The 18,218-nt window shown below is 33.9% G+C and overlaps 2 protein-coding genes across 2 annotated transcripts; one reads left to right on the top strand and one right to left on the bottom strand.

Annotated features, from left to right (window-relative positions):
• Positions 1 to 4,800: 4,800 nt before the first annotated feature.
• On the top strand, positions 4,801 to 6,927 carry LOC106311288 (protein FEZ-like). Its single transcript, XM_013748494.1, has 4 exons — positions 4,801 to 4,819; positions 4,956 to 5,147; positions 5,265 to 5,566; positions 6,229 to 6,927. Exons 1-4 carry the CDS (start codon positions 4,801 to 4,803, stop codon positions 6,925 to 6,927), a joined length of 1,212 nt encoding a protein of 403 aa, XP_013603948.1.
• Positions 6,928 to 8,288: 1,361 nt separating this feature from the next.
• Positions 8,289 to 9,285, bottom strand: LOC106310129 (60S ribosomal protein L34-1-like). Its single transcript, XM_013747338.1, has 3 exons — positions 9,083 to 9,285; positions 8,635 to 8,744; positions 8,289 to 8,541 (listed from the first exon to the last, which is right to left on the bottom strand). Exons 1-3 carry the CDS (start codon positions 9,239 to 9,241, stop codon positions 8,448 to 8,450), a joined length of 363 nt encoding a protein of 120 aa, XP_013602792.1. The 5' UTR covers positions 9,242 to 9,285; the 3' UTR covers positions 8,289 to 8,447.
• Positions 9,286 to 18,218: the final 8,933 nt, after the last annotated feature.

Here is an 18,218-nt window from a genome sequence, read left to right as displayed (position 1 = left end):
TTTTTTTTCTTGTTGGTGTGCTTAAAATTATGTTCAAACCTCCATATTTATAGAAAATTTTCGAATCTGGTAGTTGAATTTTGCTAGGAATTTACGACGAAATATTAGGTTGGTTGCAAAAAAAACGTGTTAAGTTGGTGGATTTCTCGTTCTTTCCTCGTAAGTTATTTCCTCGTAAAAATCATGCTAATCTTACGACGAATTTGCGACGAAACACATTTTTCTCGGAATAACCACGTCAACTTACGACGATTTTACGAGGAATCGCTTTACTCGGTATTTTACAAGGCCGTTACGAGGAAACTTTATTTCCTCGCAATTTCATCGTTAAGTCAACGTAATTTCACGAGGATTAATTTTCCTCGTTAAATTTCCTTGCTAAAACCGTGTTTTCTTGTAGTGTTTGCTCATCCGTGCGTGAACCCTAGTTGGACAAATATGATATAAACATTACGTAATGACCGAAATTAACGAGTTTGGTCAAATATAAAAATTAGAAGGCGAGAGACATGACATGATTAACCTTAGTTAGAGAAATATGATACAAACATTACGTACGATTTTTTCCAGATATAAAAATTACAAGGCGAGAGACATGATTAATTAACTGTGGTGAAGAGGGTTAATTTTTTTTTTTTGGCTCAACTACAATTTTCATTAACCAACTGGGAATTACATGATTTTTACCTCTACAGAGATTAAACCACACATACAATGCAGTCAACTAGTATCACCTAGAAAGAGCGTTAATTAGAGCATCTGCAACGCAGGATTTAAAATAATTCTTAACTGTTCAAAAAATAATAAAATAATTATGTGGAGTCCGTGTTTTTAGGTTTTTGTGTCACCAAAGTTTCAAATAATCCTTGCTTAAGGATTCATTCTTATGCAATATCGTTACTGTTTGTGGAACTCGAATAATTATCTTTTTTTTCAGCTTAAAAATAAATAAATAACAATAAAAAAATTTTAATTACTATTTCTAACAATTTGTGCACAGGTTCGGTTGCTGATGTCCTTATGTCCACGAAGACAGGTATTGATGCTTGGGCTGAAGACTTTGAACTTTTGACTAATATTTTTTCTTATATAAATAACTAAACTATACATTTTCTTTAAAAGTTAAGGAGAAAATATATCTCTAATAACAAGTGCACACGCTTGGGAAGTAAAAACCAAAAAGAGTCAAACCTAAAAGAGAGACAAAACGGGTATAAACCGAGGAAACTTGGCTTTTTGGAATTTCATTGGGTTTGACGTATATAGCCTACCTATGAATTTTCTTTCCTACCTATGAATTTAGACTTGTGCCTATAGTGCGATCTGGTTTTGGAGTCGGTACCAAAAATTAAACTCAGGTGAAGCAGGACCATCGAGATACATTCTATTTTTCCAGTTTTTCACAAGTTATATTTTTATATTTTGCCTTGTTGATGCCCTAGTTTGTTGAGGTCAAAACGCATTGTTGGAACTTCTAAAAGTATTTTTTTTATGCGCGGGTAAGATATATTTATCAATCTAGTATCCGTTTTGAAATTTTGAATGTAAACATTCCAGTATGAGACACTTCACAAAATGCATCTGACGTTCCAAAATAACTGTGATGCGCTTAGTCAGTAACCTGTTTGAATAATTATTGGATCACTTCTTAAGAAATATTCATACAGAGCTAAATGATTTAATAAAAGGTACCTATAAAATTCGACAAATAAAACTAAAGACTTGAATCTACTAGTTTGATGGAAAAGACTGTAAGCATATGTATAACAATACGAAAATCCAAAACATTTAACTTAATATGGATCGACTATGTAGTTATTACATCTATGGTTGCGAAAAACTAATATATGTTTCATTAGTGACAAATACATCTAGTAGGGACTTAAGTTACAAAAAAAATACATCTAGTAGGGACAGAACAACAAATATCATATCTACGTTATATCTCCATAAATCAAACTCATTCTCTTTCGTGAAGTCATCGTTTTGTATTTTATCCCTTCTGTGAGTAATCACCACTTTACTGGTAGACTGGTAGTGATATTAATTATAAATCTGTGCCGTTCTAGGTAATCAACATCAATTTCATATAAATTCTATTTGCCTTGTCAATTAGCAGCTAATAAATTATATGACCAGACTTCCGGAAACCGATAAATTACTACTCCATTTGACGGTGTAGTAAAAAAGATAATTGACGGTACTTGTACATACACAAGAATGATTAAATAAATTAAGATTGAATTTTACCAAAAGCAAGAAAAGGTTGAGAAATTCTATACTTTGGTATTCGGTATTTCAAAAACCAACAAGAAATTCGAGTAAATTTGACTTTTGTTATATAAATGCTACACACATCTAGTTAATGTTACCTGTTTAATTAACCGCGTACCCGGTAATATTATAACCTATTTTGCATTTACTATAGTACTTCAGAACTAATTAAGATTTATTATTACTCCTGAAGTCCTTTACGATTTTAGTTTCCCCTACTTCGAACTTTGGAGATGCTTATCGTTTCTTGAAGACACGTTTATATGGAGGCAGCATGCCAGCATACGTATAAATATATATGGATTGTGCGTGTGTTTACTTTAACAACATAAATTTTAAACCCTAACTGAATTCACTTCTTGTAGCAATTTTAATTTACTAAGTCTAATAGGATTGCTACGTGCAGCGCAAACTATATAAAAAAGAATGTGATTGTGTAGTTTTTAGGTAGTTAATTTGGTCAAATGAGTGGATGTAGAGGATTAGTTACATCTTACTGCCGATATTAGTAGATGCATGTTAGCCTTGGGATTAGTGTAAACTGGCTTAGTGAAATCTAAAAATCGGATTTCGTTAAATTATCATTCAGTTTTGTGAAACGTCTTCAAGATAAAATTAGAAATACAAATGTTAGTTTAAATACTTTTGTTTATAAACCCTATCATCTATCTGATCGGCCCTCGTATATCTAGGGACTTAGTGACAATGTTTTTACTCTACCGAAAATAATTCATTTTGCCCATCACAACATTTCAATCAAAAGTACACAATATCTTATATAGTTACAGGCTGAGTGAATCATATATATAAATAGATTTATTCTTTGCGCTTCATCAAAGTCACCGTAGTCTCCGTCAACTAGAAGCTATTGCCTATTGGAGTAAGCCGATAAGTATACACATATGCCGGAGCGACCCATATTACAGCCTTACATGATGGCATAGTTTTTTTTTTGTTGCTAAACTCAGAATGACAGGATGACACACAAGTTTTTTTTTTTTTTTTTGCTGAACTCAGGATGACACACAGTTGAAGTTTAGATACAGTTGAAATTTACCTCAAAGATAAATTGCTTATGAAAAGGTATGTCAAACAATAGAATTAAAAGAATAACACTTAATTTACAGGTCAATGAATAAACCAATGTATTTGATTTATTCTTCTGAATAACACCAATGTGAGAGCATTCTTAGTTTGATAATCCTTGATATATATATATTTTTAGCTGAATATATATAGTTGCAAACGGGATGGTACTCTGCGTACAGCTAATTACTCTAGTGAACTAGCGGAGTTAGCCTAGTGGTACTTGAGGGAGCTTCGGCCCAAATACGGTCCCGGGTTCGATTCCCGCTGGCCATCCGGGCTAGCGTTAAATCGCAAGAATACGTGGACTGCCGTGGACTTCGTGGTATTAGTCGGTTGACCACGATCGTCGGATCAAAAAAAAAAAATCTTAATATATGCAAATGTTTTTTTTTCGACTGAATAATATATGCAAATATTGCGATAATGAACTTTGTGAAGTTAGATTCTTGAATTAAAAATATACGTAAAAGTCGACCCCTTCAACTAATTTCATAAAGTCTTTCCTTAAGAGGATTTGAGTCAAAATATAAGAGTTGTCGGTTGGACAATCCTAAACGCAGAAGTTTCTAAAAAGGTCAAAGCCAACAGAATCTTTCAGACATTTAGTCAAATCGAATGAAAGGGTGAAACGGTAAATTAAGGTAATGTCATTGATCCCATTGGGCATTGGCCACATAAGCCCATTAAGCTATCTTTTTAAGTTTAACTAAAAGTTTTTATTTGTAATCTTCTGACATTGGTCAGTGGGAATAGAAACTGTGATGTGGAATGGAATAGAAACTGTAAAGATTTTTAAAAAATTCGCAGTTTAGTCTTAATTAGAAACCTGAAGGCAATTGATTAGTAATATTTTTATTAGTACGATTGAATTAATTTCGAATCTTTTTGTAGTGGCAGCTGGCCTCGATCGGCCCTTGTTTCCTTTTATTAATTAAAAGACTTCAAACCGAAGCGACAATATTAAAGCGGTTCTTAATTGGTCTTTAATAATTTTTCATCTTCGTTCATAACTAGTACTGATAAATTACATACATTCAAACACACACTAGTATAAATACGGGGTGACGAAAATTTCATGAACTTCCTGACGTCGTGGTCCATGTGTGTCTACGTTACATGTACGTGCGTGTGTATATGCGTACATGACTACATGAGATGCTGATTATTCTTGAAGTAATGACAATGTTTAATTTCATTTGTACGTATTGATATATACGTATTTTACGTAATAGTAATATGTAAGAAATACAGATTGTATAAAGTATAATACTACGTTTTTTCATTTGTTTTTCTTGCGCTTGTCCTCGTGTTTATAACCTTTTCCCTCAGCTCCATTTTTTTTTAAATTGTCTTGAAGTAAAACCAAAGAAGTATTCAAACAAACTTTCTTGGGAGATTAATTCAAAAAGAAAAAATGGAATAAAAAACTCAGCTGAAATGGCGGCTGATCCTTCGGGTTCAGACCCCTCGCAAGGAAGCATAAATTGATTTCACCTTAAGCTAAATCACTTCACTTCCACTTCTCTACCAGAGTCAATATTTTTCCAGTTTAGGTTTCTTTCTCTAACTCCTTTTGTTTTTAGGGTTTTAAGGAAAAATGGAAGAGAGAAACAACGATGGTGATCAGAAAATGGAGGAAGTATTGTTGCCCGGGTTTAGGTTTCATCCAACCGACGAAGAGCTTGTAAGCTTCTACTTGAAGCGGAAGGTTCAACACAATCCTCTCTCCATTGAACTCATACGACAACTCGATATCTACAAATACGACCCCTGGGATCTTCCAAGTATATAATTTTTATTTTTCATACTATATCTCATATTCTTTGTTTACGTATAATATAATGGAATAATTTCTAAGCAAATCTGTTTGTTATTTTTGTTGTTGTGAATCAATATTGTAGAGTTTGCCACGGGTGAAAAAGAATGGTACTTTTATTGTCCGAGGGACAGGAAGTATAGGAACAGTTCGAGGCCGAACCGAGTGACTGGAGCCGGTTTCTGGAAAGCCACGGGAACGGACAGGCCTATATACTCGTCGGAAGGAAACAAATGCATAGGTTTAAAGAAGTCACTAGTGTTCTACAAAGGCAGAGCTGCAAAAGGAGTTAAGACTGATTGGATGATGCATGAGTTTCGTATGCCTTCGCTCTCTGTGCCATCTCCTTCTACTAAGAGGTTCTTTGATTCGCCTGTCTCTCCAAACGTAAGCTCACGTTAACTTCATCTATACATGCTGACATTAACTCAATGATTTGTCTAGATTTGATTTATTTGGAAAGAGAAAAAGTTATGGAGACGACTAAGAGTACTATATTTAATTATTAAGATTGAAAGATTTGGTTAGAAGTCTTTTGAGAATAAATTTTCAATGTGTAAATAATATATTATGTCTTGAATCTGGTGCATTTGTTTCTCAAAGTAGCTAGTGAGTTGAACTAAACTATGTATTTATGTATTGCATTGAGAAAGCAAATGAAGTTATAAGTTTGATTTATAGACAAATACGAGAGATGTGAATATATGGTTTTTATATTTTTCTGGAGTCACTCTTTTTTCTAACTTTTCCCTTTGATGTAAAACTCATTTTCGTGCCTACTAAAATCCTTTTTAATAACAATGAGGTTTTACAAAACATCTTCTTAAAATTTCAACTCAAACGCAAAACATAAAAAGTGCAATATATTATCTTTTCTTATAAATATGAAAACACATGTTGCAATATATATATATATATATATATATATGAAAAAAAAACCATATTACATACCGCAAATGTTTTTGCTTGAAATGATTTGACTCTTATTTTGTTATAGATTAAACAACTTAATATTTGTTACTTATACAAAATAATGTGGATTTCTGCAGGATTCGTGGGCTATATGCAGAATCTTCAAAAAGACAAACACAACGACCCTAAGAGCTATGCCTCACTCATTTGTTTCCTCGTTGCCATCAGAGACAAGCATAGACACAATGTCGTCCGACCAAAAGCTATCAAACACATCACACTTTTCTTCAGACAAGATCCTCAAAACTAGCTCTCACTTCCAGTTTCATCATGAGAATATGAGCAGTACTCCCAAAACTAGTACTAGTCCAACTTCTCATGTTGCCACTATAAATCCATTCTCTTACTTGGATTTCACTTCCTACGAGGAAACCACCAACGTTTTCAATCCTGTTTCATGTCTAGACCATCAACACCTCACTAATCTCTTTCTTGCCACACAAGAAACACAGCCTCAGTTTCCAAGGCTTGCCTCACCTAATGAATCCCCCTCGTTTCTCGTAAACATGTCTTCATCAGATTGTGCCTTGTTGGGAGAATGCACAAGCCAGATCGACCTAAGCGTGATGTTGGCTCAAGAGCAGTGTCCCGCGCTTGTAAGCCTACCACAAGAGTATCAAGAGAAGGGACTCGAAGGAAATGGGGAAATAAAGAACCTGGGTGGTTGCAATGAAGATTATCATTATCAAGACGTGAAACATAACATGACATTGTTGGAGAGTTATTATTCCTCTTTGTCTAATGGCGAATTGGCAAATTGTTTCTCCACAACTTGATTGATGTGGGTCGATTTCATGTCTTTGCCTTCTTGCCTTGGCTTTCTAAGCTAGGTTGTTCCCTTTGTAGGTTTTCTCTCTTTCACTAGCTGATGCAATGAAATTAAACCATTATCAATTATGCTTCGTTGAGTGTTTTATTTCACACAATTTAGTGTAGGATTGACTCGAGTGGAGGATATAAACAAAAAACTAAATTAAACGAAAGAAAAACCTTAAACATATAACGAAGCCCAAACAAACCTTTATATTGATATAGTACCAAAAACAAATCTTTTCTAGAGCTGAAAAGTCAGAATGACCACAATAAAATACAGAATTGTTACTGAAATATTGCAAACAAAACAAAATTGGAATATATAGTTATAGCATAAAGAAGTAGGAACATTCAAAATGACAATAAGTGTATGCCAAAAATGGTTCGGCAATTCACAAGAAATGTTGGGGTGTAGTTTCCATGAACTATTTACTTCTGGTTAGGCCTGAGCGTAATATCCGTAACCCGAAATCCGAACCGAATCCGAACCGAAAAACCTGATCCATATCCGGTCCGAAATGTAAAAATTATCTGAATGGATCTTGTAAGGTGGTACAAAACATATCCGAACCCGAAGTGTTATTAACCAAACCCGAACGGGTAACCCGAAAAACCGAAAAAATCGAAAAATCCGAAAAAATATCCGAAGAAACCGATCTGAATGTCCAAAATAATATACAATATAATTATATGAAACATGAATATATACTTCAAATATTCAATTTCATATTTATTTTGATATGTTGTCTAACAATAAGTATTTAAATTTTAAATAACTACCTTAAATACTTAATTATATATAAATAAATATATATTTCTTATGTTTTACTTTTAAATTTTAGATTTTATTTCAGGTATATCCGAACCGATCCGATATAACCCGAATCTGAATGATATATGATTACTTTATGGGTTCTATGATGTGATACAAAACCGATCCGAACCCGATGTGTTATATCCGAACTCGACCCGTACTTGCAAATTTACTAGAATGGGACCTAGGAGGTGTTATAAAAGAGAACCGAAATCCGAAAAACCCGACCCGAACGCCAACAGGTACCCGAACGCCCAAGCTACTTCTGCTAATATATTCAATTTTTATTAAAAAGAAAAAATTTCATGAACTGCTGAACGAATGGCCATTGATGAAGTTGAGCCTGATCCAATAGAACTTTCAGAACCATGTCCAAAGTTGCAGTCAAATAGAAGGCATTTGTTGGCCTTACTTCAGAGGTTTACCAGTTTTAGTCTGCCCAAAAAAATTAGAACCAGACAGATATTACTCGGGAAGGAAGATGTTCATAGTGTATGATGCTCGAGTTCATTCTATATATCAGCAATGGCACTACGTACTTATAAGTGTCAATCAAACTAAAATGTAAAAGACACTAGGACAGGTAAAAATGTATGTAATTTATAATGTCAGAGACAAAGATAAGTGAAAAAGATGTATCCCCAAAATAAAATAAAAAACGTAAAACCCTCAAGCCTTGGTAGCTACTTTCTCCTTAGCCTTTTGGAGTTTCAAAACTTTCTTCACGATCTTCTGCTCTTCAACAAGAAATGCTCGTACGATCCTGTAAAAATCCAAAAACACACACACCACTGAGTTTAGCAAACTCTCAAGTTCTGTAATACAAACATATGACTTATAGGTTAAACAAACAAACCTTTCCCTGACTGCCAAAGCAGACAAGACTCCACCATAAGCACGGTTCACAGTCCTCCTGTTTCTTGATAACCTAGACCTCTTGTATTCTGTAGGCCTCAAGTGAGGAATCTGAAATAAAAATGTAAAACCCATTATAACGTAGTTACACTCACAGTAAAATATACTTATTAAAAAGATTAAAAATTTCTGCCACGGGTGGATAGTAATCCCTTATGTAATTAGGGAGGGACAACTTGAAAGACAAAGTGGCACGAACACTTTAGCTTATGAATATGTTATGTACTGATGGATGTTTGTCTAACCAGCACAAGACCGTCAATAAGCACGACACTATTTCAACCAAGTTACATGGTTTCCTAATTCTACAGACTGATCAACAATCAAAGACATCAACTTCATTTCAACTCTCATCTAAAGATCAAATCTTGCATGAATCAAAGACTTACTCCATGGATACGCTTGCCTGTAACAGGGCATTTGGGGCCACTGGCTCTCTTCTTGGTGGTTTGATACACCAATTTGCCTCCAGGAGTTTTGACGATACGGTGCTGGTTCGATTTGGTGGCGTAGCTGTGTCGCGACCGGTATACAAGACGCTGCACCATTTTCTTCGCCGCTCTTTCTCCTCTTGGGGTTCTCTTGCGACGGAGATAATATAAGAGGGAGACGACAAAGCCTAACCTAGACTCATTTGGGCCTTGTAAGTCACATAATGGGCCTCTTCATCTTCCTACTACTACGGTTCAAATTACAAGCCCACATAAGTTTTTTTTTCAAAAAAAAGTTTAAAATATTATATATTCATCTTCCTCAAAAAGAGTGATCCGGCGAACTTACACATTTCGGTTAACCAAGCCGGCCCTGAAATTTTGGGGGCCTATGTATAGTTTTTTCCTTTTACAAATTTAGAGGCCTAAAAAATTGGTTAGGGACCTATTTGTATTTAAGTTTTTACAAAAAATTTAGGAGCATGTAGCAAATGTTTCACTTAGCATGGCTCATGGTCGGCCCTGCGGTTAACCGGACGAAAGAGAGGCCCTAGGTTACATGGATCTACAACAGCAAACAATCAAAGCAATAAGAGCAAAAAGAAGAGGCTCAGCGTGGGTGAGGTCTAGCGTGGGTGAGAAGACCTGATGTAGCACATAAGTTAAAACTTCCCTAGATTTTTATTTACGGGTTTCTTATTTAAATTTTATATACGCCGCGGTGAGTATTTATTTTACTGTTTGGAGTTTGACTACTCGAGTACCTTAGTATATATGTGAATTAATCGGAAAATTTTATGTTAATGTGAGAAAAAGACAAGCAAATTGTCATGTCTAATCTTCTATAAACTTCCTTGCAAATCAATCAAGATTGGTTTACTGAACAAAGGTAAATACAAGATTTTTTCTTCTTCTTCTTTTGCAAATGGATGGTCTGATTGTATTGACACTAGTCAGCTTCATTTTGGGTATGCAAAAGGCTTCTTGTTGATGTTTTAGTTTGTAAATTTTGTAGGGTATTCACAAAGTTTAACCGTGCTGATTACTACTAAGCTAAGGCAAGGGAAGAGGATTGTTCATGATGGCTTGAATGCCAAGTTTATGTGTTGCCACGGTCAGTTGGCTAACCGTCAGCCTGGAAGTGCGTTCTTGGCGGCTGGTGCACAATGCTGACTTGTGTATTTGGCTTCGATAAGTTTTGGATATATATATCTTGCTATATAAAGTAGACATTCGTTCTTTTTTGGTGAAACCACCTCATCAAATAAGAGAAGAAGAAGATGCCACGTGTTTCTGTCTTAAAAAAATTGTTTTTCATTTGACTTTATATTTGGGTCATATTTTCTAAGTCCAACTAACACATCTTAACCTATCTTTTACCATCGTCGAATCACTTACCCTAACTCTTGTCGGCTCTCCACAACTTCCACTGAAACGTATTCACTCTATATTCACACCAAGCAATTATTCTTCTCATTATTTCCTCCAATCCACGAAACCCACTGCGTCCTAATTTAATATCTCTTTTATACTTCTTCCTATTTGATGAGGTGGCTTCACCAGGAGAGAATGAATGTTATTTTATATAGTAATAATATTTCACTCTGTATTCACACCAATCAATAATTCTTTTCATTATTTCCACCAATCCACGAAACTCACTACGTTCTAATTTAATATCTCTTTTATACTTCCTCATATTTGATGAAGTGGCTTCACCAAAAAATAATGAATGTCTACTTTATATAGTAAGATGAGTATTATTTGCTAAAAACAGATTAAATATTAAATACTATATGTATGGTTTAAATGTTATGTCATCAAAATAAATCCTTTATATACTAAATCGCAAGTCGTCTAGCGAATCAAATACTGCCATGTGAAAAAACTTTAAAAAAAAAAAACAAAAAAGAATTGAATTTCTTTTTGCATCCTAACTTTTATGTAATTCAGATTTTCAACTACTCTTCTTCCTATTTTTTCTCAAAAATCTAAACCCATGTTAACTTGCATACTCTTAAACGGTTTTCTTCATCTTCTATACAAATTGCAAACCTACTCTACTATGTTTTTTTACTTTGCGTCTCCGACAAACAAAATGTATACCCCGGCCTCTTCAATATTTTTTTGGTTTTCATTTGTTGTTAAATTATCAAAATGAAGAACTGCATCACGTTATCAAAGGAAGAAGTAGGTGTTTCATTGTTATCAAATTTATGTTTCTTGCAACAGTAATATAAAAGTGTATGTTATCAATCTTATCTATGTGCAACCATAATCAATGTGAGTTTTCTTTGGCTTATAATATAAATCTAGATATCAATTTTTGAATATGTTTCTCTCAATTATATTTTAAAATATTCTACTGCATATTTTCTATAGATGGAGAGAACAAATGCTAAAGAAGATGACAAAAACCTGCAACTCTGCTCAACCATCTCAATATTTGATGAATCATCGACAAGACAAAACATGAGATAAAGGTGTGTAGGGGTTCAACGTGAGATAAAGGTGCTTAGTGGGTGAAATCTATGTTCATATTTAATCTTAAAATCGTGTCAGTTATTGTCAAATTGCTTTTTTTTTTCTTAAGAAATCTAAGTTCATATTCTATTAATTTTAAAAAATAGTGGGTTATTTTCAAATGGTTTCATGTGTAAGTTAAAAATCATAATATATCTTAGTATATTTCAACTACTCACTCACGCGAAATATCTCACACGTGTTTTTTTCCGGAGCATCAAAATATTGATATTATTTTTAATAATTGTTTTTTTCTATGTCATAATTTATCATAATTTTATTGTTTTTCAAATTACTTTTATTCAAAATACAAAAGTATATTTTATGAAAGATTTATTTGCAATGCAAATACATAAAAATTGAATAAATCAAGTATAATTTTTCTTAACAATGTTTTTATATGTTGTTTATATCTCAATTAGATAACATAAAATGCTTACAAACATATATCATCATATCTATTTTTAAAACAAAATTCTTTTAAAACATCTATTTTAAAACAACATTAGATATTCTGTAAACCGTTTCCAGCTTATTTTTTTTTTAAATATTACCTATGTGACAATGTTTATAGGATGTGTAAAAAATTATAAATTTATATGATTTAAAATTATGATAAAATAAATTAAAATTTAATAGATTTGACCCGTGCATAGCACGGGAGTACACTAGTATATACTAATAACTAACTGCGAAGCGTCAATTGTGGTATCTTCTACCATTAGGGTTTGATTCACATTTGGCAAGAATGCTTTACGACTGAAATAAATCGGGCAATGTCCCAGGAACCAAATCTGGATTAAAAAAATTCACTAAAAAGGTATATAGCTAAATAGTATGATAAATTTATTTAACTTATTGATTATAATCAAAGAATAAACATAATGACATTTTCATCATAATATTTTTAAAAAATGTTTTTATTTTTAACAAGAATATAAAAATATTCATTAGAATATTACTTTATTTTAACTATATTTTACTAATTAATATGTTTTAATTATTTTCATATGATTACCCGCCCGTAAGGCGGGTTTTACCCTATATATATATATATATATATATTTGATATACATATATATATTCGAGCCATCAGTTTCGTAGTTTACACTTGGGATTTTATTGTTCACGTTGAGCGGGCCTTGTGGTCCAGTGGTAGTGGACGGGCCTTGGATGCAAACACATTTCGGGTTCGATCCTGCTACTGCGGAAACTAAGTCACATTGTCTTGCTCACCACGGCTGCGGATACGTCCGTATGAAAATCTGGGAGAGGGTCTGTCGTGGGCTGCACCTCCCACCTAGGGGTTAGGTCTGTGTCTTTAATTGACCCGGGTTTAACCCTTTTTTAACAAAAAAAAAAAATTATTGTTCAAGGAGGAGTGCTATGGTAGACTTTTGATTTCTTTTTCTTCAAAATAGTTGTTCCTGTTATGAAAGCCGCAATTGTTGAAAATATAAAGATGTGGGGCCCGCTGTACTATTTGCACAATGAATTTCTTTATATATATACAAACATTTTCGTTCGTTGTAATACACACTTCAACTTCTCTTCTCACTTCTAATAAACTCTCTCTATCAGTGTTATTATTTCTTCGGGTATAAAATTTCGTCTTTATTTAAATTTCTGCGATACAATAAAATTCCAGTTCTTTTTATAACACGTTATCAGCACGATCGTTCTCTAAATTGGTAAAATTTATTTGTATCATTTATACCCTGCTATAATGGTCGGTATACCGCATCTGCTATTATTTATATCATGTTATAATGGCCGGAATACCGTCTATATTATTTACTAGTAATTTAATTTATTTATTGGTCGGCCAAGCCGCCTTATATTTTGTTTATTATTTATTGGTCGGCCGAGCCGCCTTATATTCTGTTTATTATTGCATTTTAAATCCATCTGGGATTCTCATATAGATATCAGTATCTAATGATCCATATAAATATGCCGTAACGACATCCATGAGACGCATTTCTAAATTTTCATTGGCCGCTAGGCTCATCAGGAATCTAAATGTGATTGCGTCCATGACAGGAGAATAAGTTTCCTCATAATCAATTCCTGGCCTTTGAGAGAAACCTTGGGCTACGAGACGAGCTTTGTATCTTGTAATCTCGTTTTTCTCATTTCTTTTTCGGACAAATACCCATTTGTACCCAACTGGTTTTACATCTTTGGGTGTGAGCACAATAGGTCCGAATACATTTCGTTTGTTAAGCGAATCTAATTCGACTTGAATTGCATCTTTCCATTTTATCCAGTCATGTCTCTTTTGACATTCATATACAGACTTTGGTTCTGGATCTTCGTTTTCTTCATTTATTTCCTTTGCTAAAAGGTATGAGAAAACGTCATCAATATCATCCATCTCATTTCGTTTCCATATCTTTCCATTATGGATGTAATTGATAGAAATCTCATGATTTCCTTCAGATTCAAGATGCTTTATATTGTCATTAGATTCACAATTTTCTTCGTCCAAAATATTTTCTGTTATTTTGGGAGTATCATGCTTTTCACATTCCTTACGTTTTCTAGGAAGTTTATCCTTTGAACCAATAGGTCTACCGCGCTTTAAACGTGTTCCTGATTCACGTGTATCAACTGCCGTTCCACCATTTTGTGGTATTTCAATACGAGCAGGAGTATTTGCAGCGGGTATATGTGATTTAGTTACCATTTTGGTATCAGCAAATGCATCAGGTAGCTGATTTGCTATATTTTGTAAATGCATGATACGTCGAACTTCTAGTTCTGACTGTTTCGTAGGAGGATCAAGGTGTAATAACGATGGTACACTCCATTTGATCTCTTTTCCTACTTGTTTATTGTCTCCCCCTAGAGTTGGGAATTCTTTCTCATTGAAATGACAATCGGCAAATCGTGCCGTAAACACATCACCAGTTTGTGGTTCTAGGTATCTTATTATTGATGGAGAATCATAGCCAATATATATTCCCAACCGTCTTTGTGGTCCCATCTTTGTACGTTACGGTGGTGCTATTGGCTATGATTCTCCATCAATAATAAGATACCTAGAACCACAAACTGGTGATGTGTTTACGGCACGATTTGCCGATTGTCATTTCAATGAGAAAGAATTCCCAACTCTAGGGGGAGACAATAAACAAGTAGGAAAAGAGATCAAATGGAGTGTACCATCGTTATTACACCTTGATCCTCCTACGAAACAGTCAGAACTAGAAGTTCGATGTATCATGCATTTACAAAATATAGCAAATCAGCTACCTGATGCATTTGCTGATACCAAAATGGTAACTAAATCACATATACCCGCTGCAAATACTCCTGCTCGTATTGAAATACCACAAAATGGTGGAACGGCAGTTGATACACGTGAATCAGGAACACGTTTAAAGCGCGGTAGACCTATTGGTTCAAAGGATAAACTTCCTAGAAAACGTAAGGAATGTGAAAAGCATGATACTCCCAAAATAACAGAAAATATTTTGGACGAAGAAAATTGTGAATCTAATGACAATATAAAGCATCTTTAATCTGAAGGAAATCATGAGATTTCTATCAATTACATCCATAATGGAAAGATATGGAGACGAAATGAGATGGATGATATTGATGACGTTTTCTCATACCTTTTAGCAAAGGAAATAAATGAAGAAAACGAAGATCCAGAACCAAAGTCTGTATATGAATGTCAAAAGAGACATGACTGGATAAAATGGAAAGATGCGATTCAAGTCGAATTAGATTCGCTTAACAAACGAAATGTATTCGGACTTATTGTGCTCACACCCAAAGATGTAAAACCAGTTGGGTACAAATGGGTGTTTGTCCGAAAAAGAAATGAGAAAAACGAGATTACAAGATACAAAGCTCGTCTCGTAGCCCAAGGTTTCTCTCAAAGGCCAGGAATTGATTATGAGGAAACTTATTCTCCTGTTATAGATGCAATCACATTTAGATTCCTGATGAGCCTAGCGGCCAATGAAAATTTAGAAATGCGTCTCATGGATGTCGTTACGGCATATTTATATGGATCATTAGATACTGATATCTATATGAGAATCCCAGATGGATTTAAAATGCCAGAAACGTTAAGTTCCAAACCTAAATAGTTATGTGCAATAAAATTGCAAAGATCATTATATGGGTTAAAACAATCTGGACGAATGTGGTATAATCGTCTCAGCGAACACTTAACAAAAGAAGGATACACGAATGATCCTATATGCCCTTGTGTTTTCATAAAGAAAACAACATCCGGATTTGTGATAATCGCGGTGTACGTTGATGATCTTAATATTATTGGAACTCAAAACGAAATCCAAAAGGCATCAAACTATCTGAAAGGAGAATTTGAGATGAAAGATCTCGGGCAGACAAAATATTGTCTAGGATTACAAATTGAGCATTCTCGAAAGGGTATATTTGTACACCAGTCTACATATACCAAACGAGTATTGAAACGCTTTAACATGGATAAAGCAACTCCTCTTAGCACCCCGATGGTCGTTAGATCACTTAATGTTGAAAATGATCCGTTTCGACCATTTGAGGAAAATGAAGAAATACTTGGTCCTGAAACTCCATACTTAAGTTGAATTGGAGCTCTTATGTATCTTGCAAATTGTACTCGACCTGACATATCTTTTGCCATTAATCTTTTAGCGAGATTCAGTTCGTCTCCTACGCGAAGACATTGGAATGGAATTAAACATGTCTTTCGTTACCTTCAAGGAACAACTGATTTAGGTTAGTTTTATCCTAAAAACTCGAAAGGTCAAATGATTGGTTTTGCAGATGCAAGTTATTTGTCAGATCCACACAAAGCTCGATCCCAGACAGGATATGTTTTTACAATTGGAGGCACCGCCATATCTTGGCGTTCTCAGAAGCAGACACTTGTTGCTACTTCCTCAAATCACGCTGAGATCATTGCACTCCATGAAGCAAGTAGAGAACGTGTATGGCTAAGATCAATAAGCCGACACATCTGTTCAAGCCGTGGGATTGACAAAAATACGGAGCCAACTATTCTATATGAAGATAATGCGGCATGTGTTGCTCAAACGAATGAAGAATATATCAAAAGCGATAGAACCAAACATATACCTCCGGAGTTCTTCTCATACACTCAAGAGCTCGAGAAGAATAAAGAGATTAAAGTAAGATATGTTCGATCATGCGACAATGCAGCCGACCTCTTCACAAAATCCCTACCTACCTCGGTATTCAAAAAACACATCCATAACATTGGAATGCGTCATCAGAAGGATCTATGACTGCTTATTCGAGGGGGAGCTTACGTGGTTGTACTCTTTTTACCTTACTATGGTTTTTCCCATTGGGTTTTACAAAAAAAAGTTTTTAACGAGGCAACAAAGACGTTAAGCGAGAATGGATAGTGACACCGGTCCCCAAGGGGGAGTGTTATGAAAGCCGCAATTGTTGAAAATATAAAGATGTGGGGTCTGCTGCACTATTTGCACAGTAAATTTCTTTCTATATATACGAACGTTTTCGTTCGTTGTAATACACACTTTAACTGATCTTCTCACTTCTAATAAACTCTCTCTATCAGTGTTATTATTTCTACGGATATAAAATTTCGCTCTTATTTAAATTTCTGCGATACAATAAAATTTCAATTCTTTTTATAATAATTCCGATTTTTTTATGTTTAGTTATATTTCTCCAAAAGTACTATTTGGATACTTTTGCAATATTGTTGTAGTGAACAATATCACTAGTATTTTAATGTTAAAGTGCAATATTGGTGTAGTGAATAATGGAGAAAAGCGGACATTACATTATCGTTTTCCTTTGGTTGTCATTTTCTTTTTATTCATCATAAACATCCCCACAAAAAATAAAACAAAAAAATCGTAAGCATTTTCATGTTTATAAATTAGGCTCAGCTTTAATCATTCAAACATAATCAGGTTGTCTTAATCATGACTTGTTGTTATCATCCCCCTCGTTTGTATATTACCCACTTGATATTCTTTTATTTTAACACAACAATGTCGGGAGGAAAAAAAAATCTTGAGTTGGTCGTGTTCATATATATAAGAACGAATAAATACATAAATCATATAACTTTATGCATATACAGCAAAACTCATGACATTATTCAGTTTACCGACTTTGTTTTATTATTTTTGGTTATCATGTCCTATTCGAAAAGGTAAGAAGTCTAATGAAAATGTTAAAACTTATAATACAAGATATTTGATAACGTGAATGCGTTTTATCATATATAATTGAATTTCCCGAATAAGTTTGTCGTGAATTGATTTGAAGATGTCATGTGAGTTTCAAAACTGACAAATACCCTTCATTTTTAACGCAAACTAAAATAGTGATTGAAATGTATTTATGTTCATAATAATTATCTACTTAACTAAAAAATTTAAGACAAATAAAATTATTTATAAAATGGGCTTTTTGCAAAATTGACCTACAACTTAAAGTCAAACACAAAACTAACCTCTTTTTTTTTGAAAATTGGTTTTGACCTATTCACCCCACAAGTTCATATAATTTACGAAAATGCATCAATTTTTTTTTTTTTTTTTTT

The sequence above is a fragment of the Brassica oleracea genome, chromosome C8, assembly GCF_000695525.1.
Source record: "Brassica oleracea var. oleracea cultivar TO1000 chromosome C8, BOL, whole genome shotgun sequence".
NCBI classification, from domain to species: domain Eukaryota; kingdom Viridiplantae; phylum Streptophyta; class Magnoliopsida; order Brassicales; family Brassicaceae; genus Brassica; species Brassica oleracea.
Note: the sequence above shows the minus strand (reverse complement) of the source record. Positions and strands in the feature narration are given on the sequence as shown.

Bases quoted from the DNA above. Each gene is read 5' to 3' on its own strand.
- LOC106311288 (XM_013748494.1), top strand. The intron at 5,148-5,264 runs GTATATAATTTT...TCAATATTGTAG, and splicing joins CGACCCCTGGGATCTTCCAA to AGTTTGCCACGGGTGAAAAA. The intron at 5,567-6,228 runs GTAAGCTCACGT...GGATTTCTGCAG, and splicing joins ATTCGCCTGTCTCTCCAAAC to GATTCGTGGGCTATATGCAG.
- LOC106310129 (XM_013747338.1), bottom strand. From the start codon at position 9,241: ATGGTGCAGCGTCTTGTATACCGGTCGCGACACAGCTACGCCACCAAA. The intron at 8,745-9,082 runs GTAAGTCTTTGA...TTTTTATTTCAG, and splicing joins CAGGCAAGCGTATCCATGGA to ATTCCTCACTTGAGGCCTAC. The intron at 8,542-8,634 runs GTTTGTTTGTTT...GGATTTTTACAG, and splicing joins GCTTTGGCAGTCAGGGAAAG to GATCGTACGAGCATTTCTTG.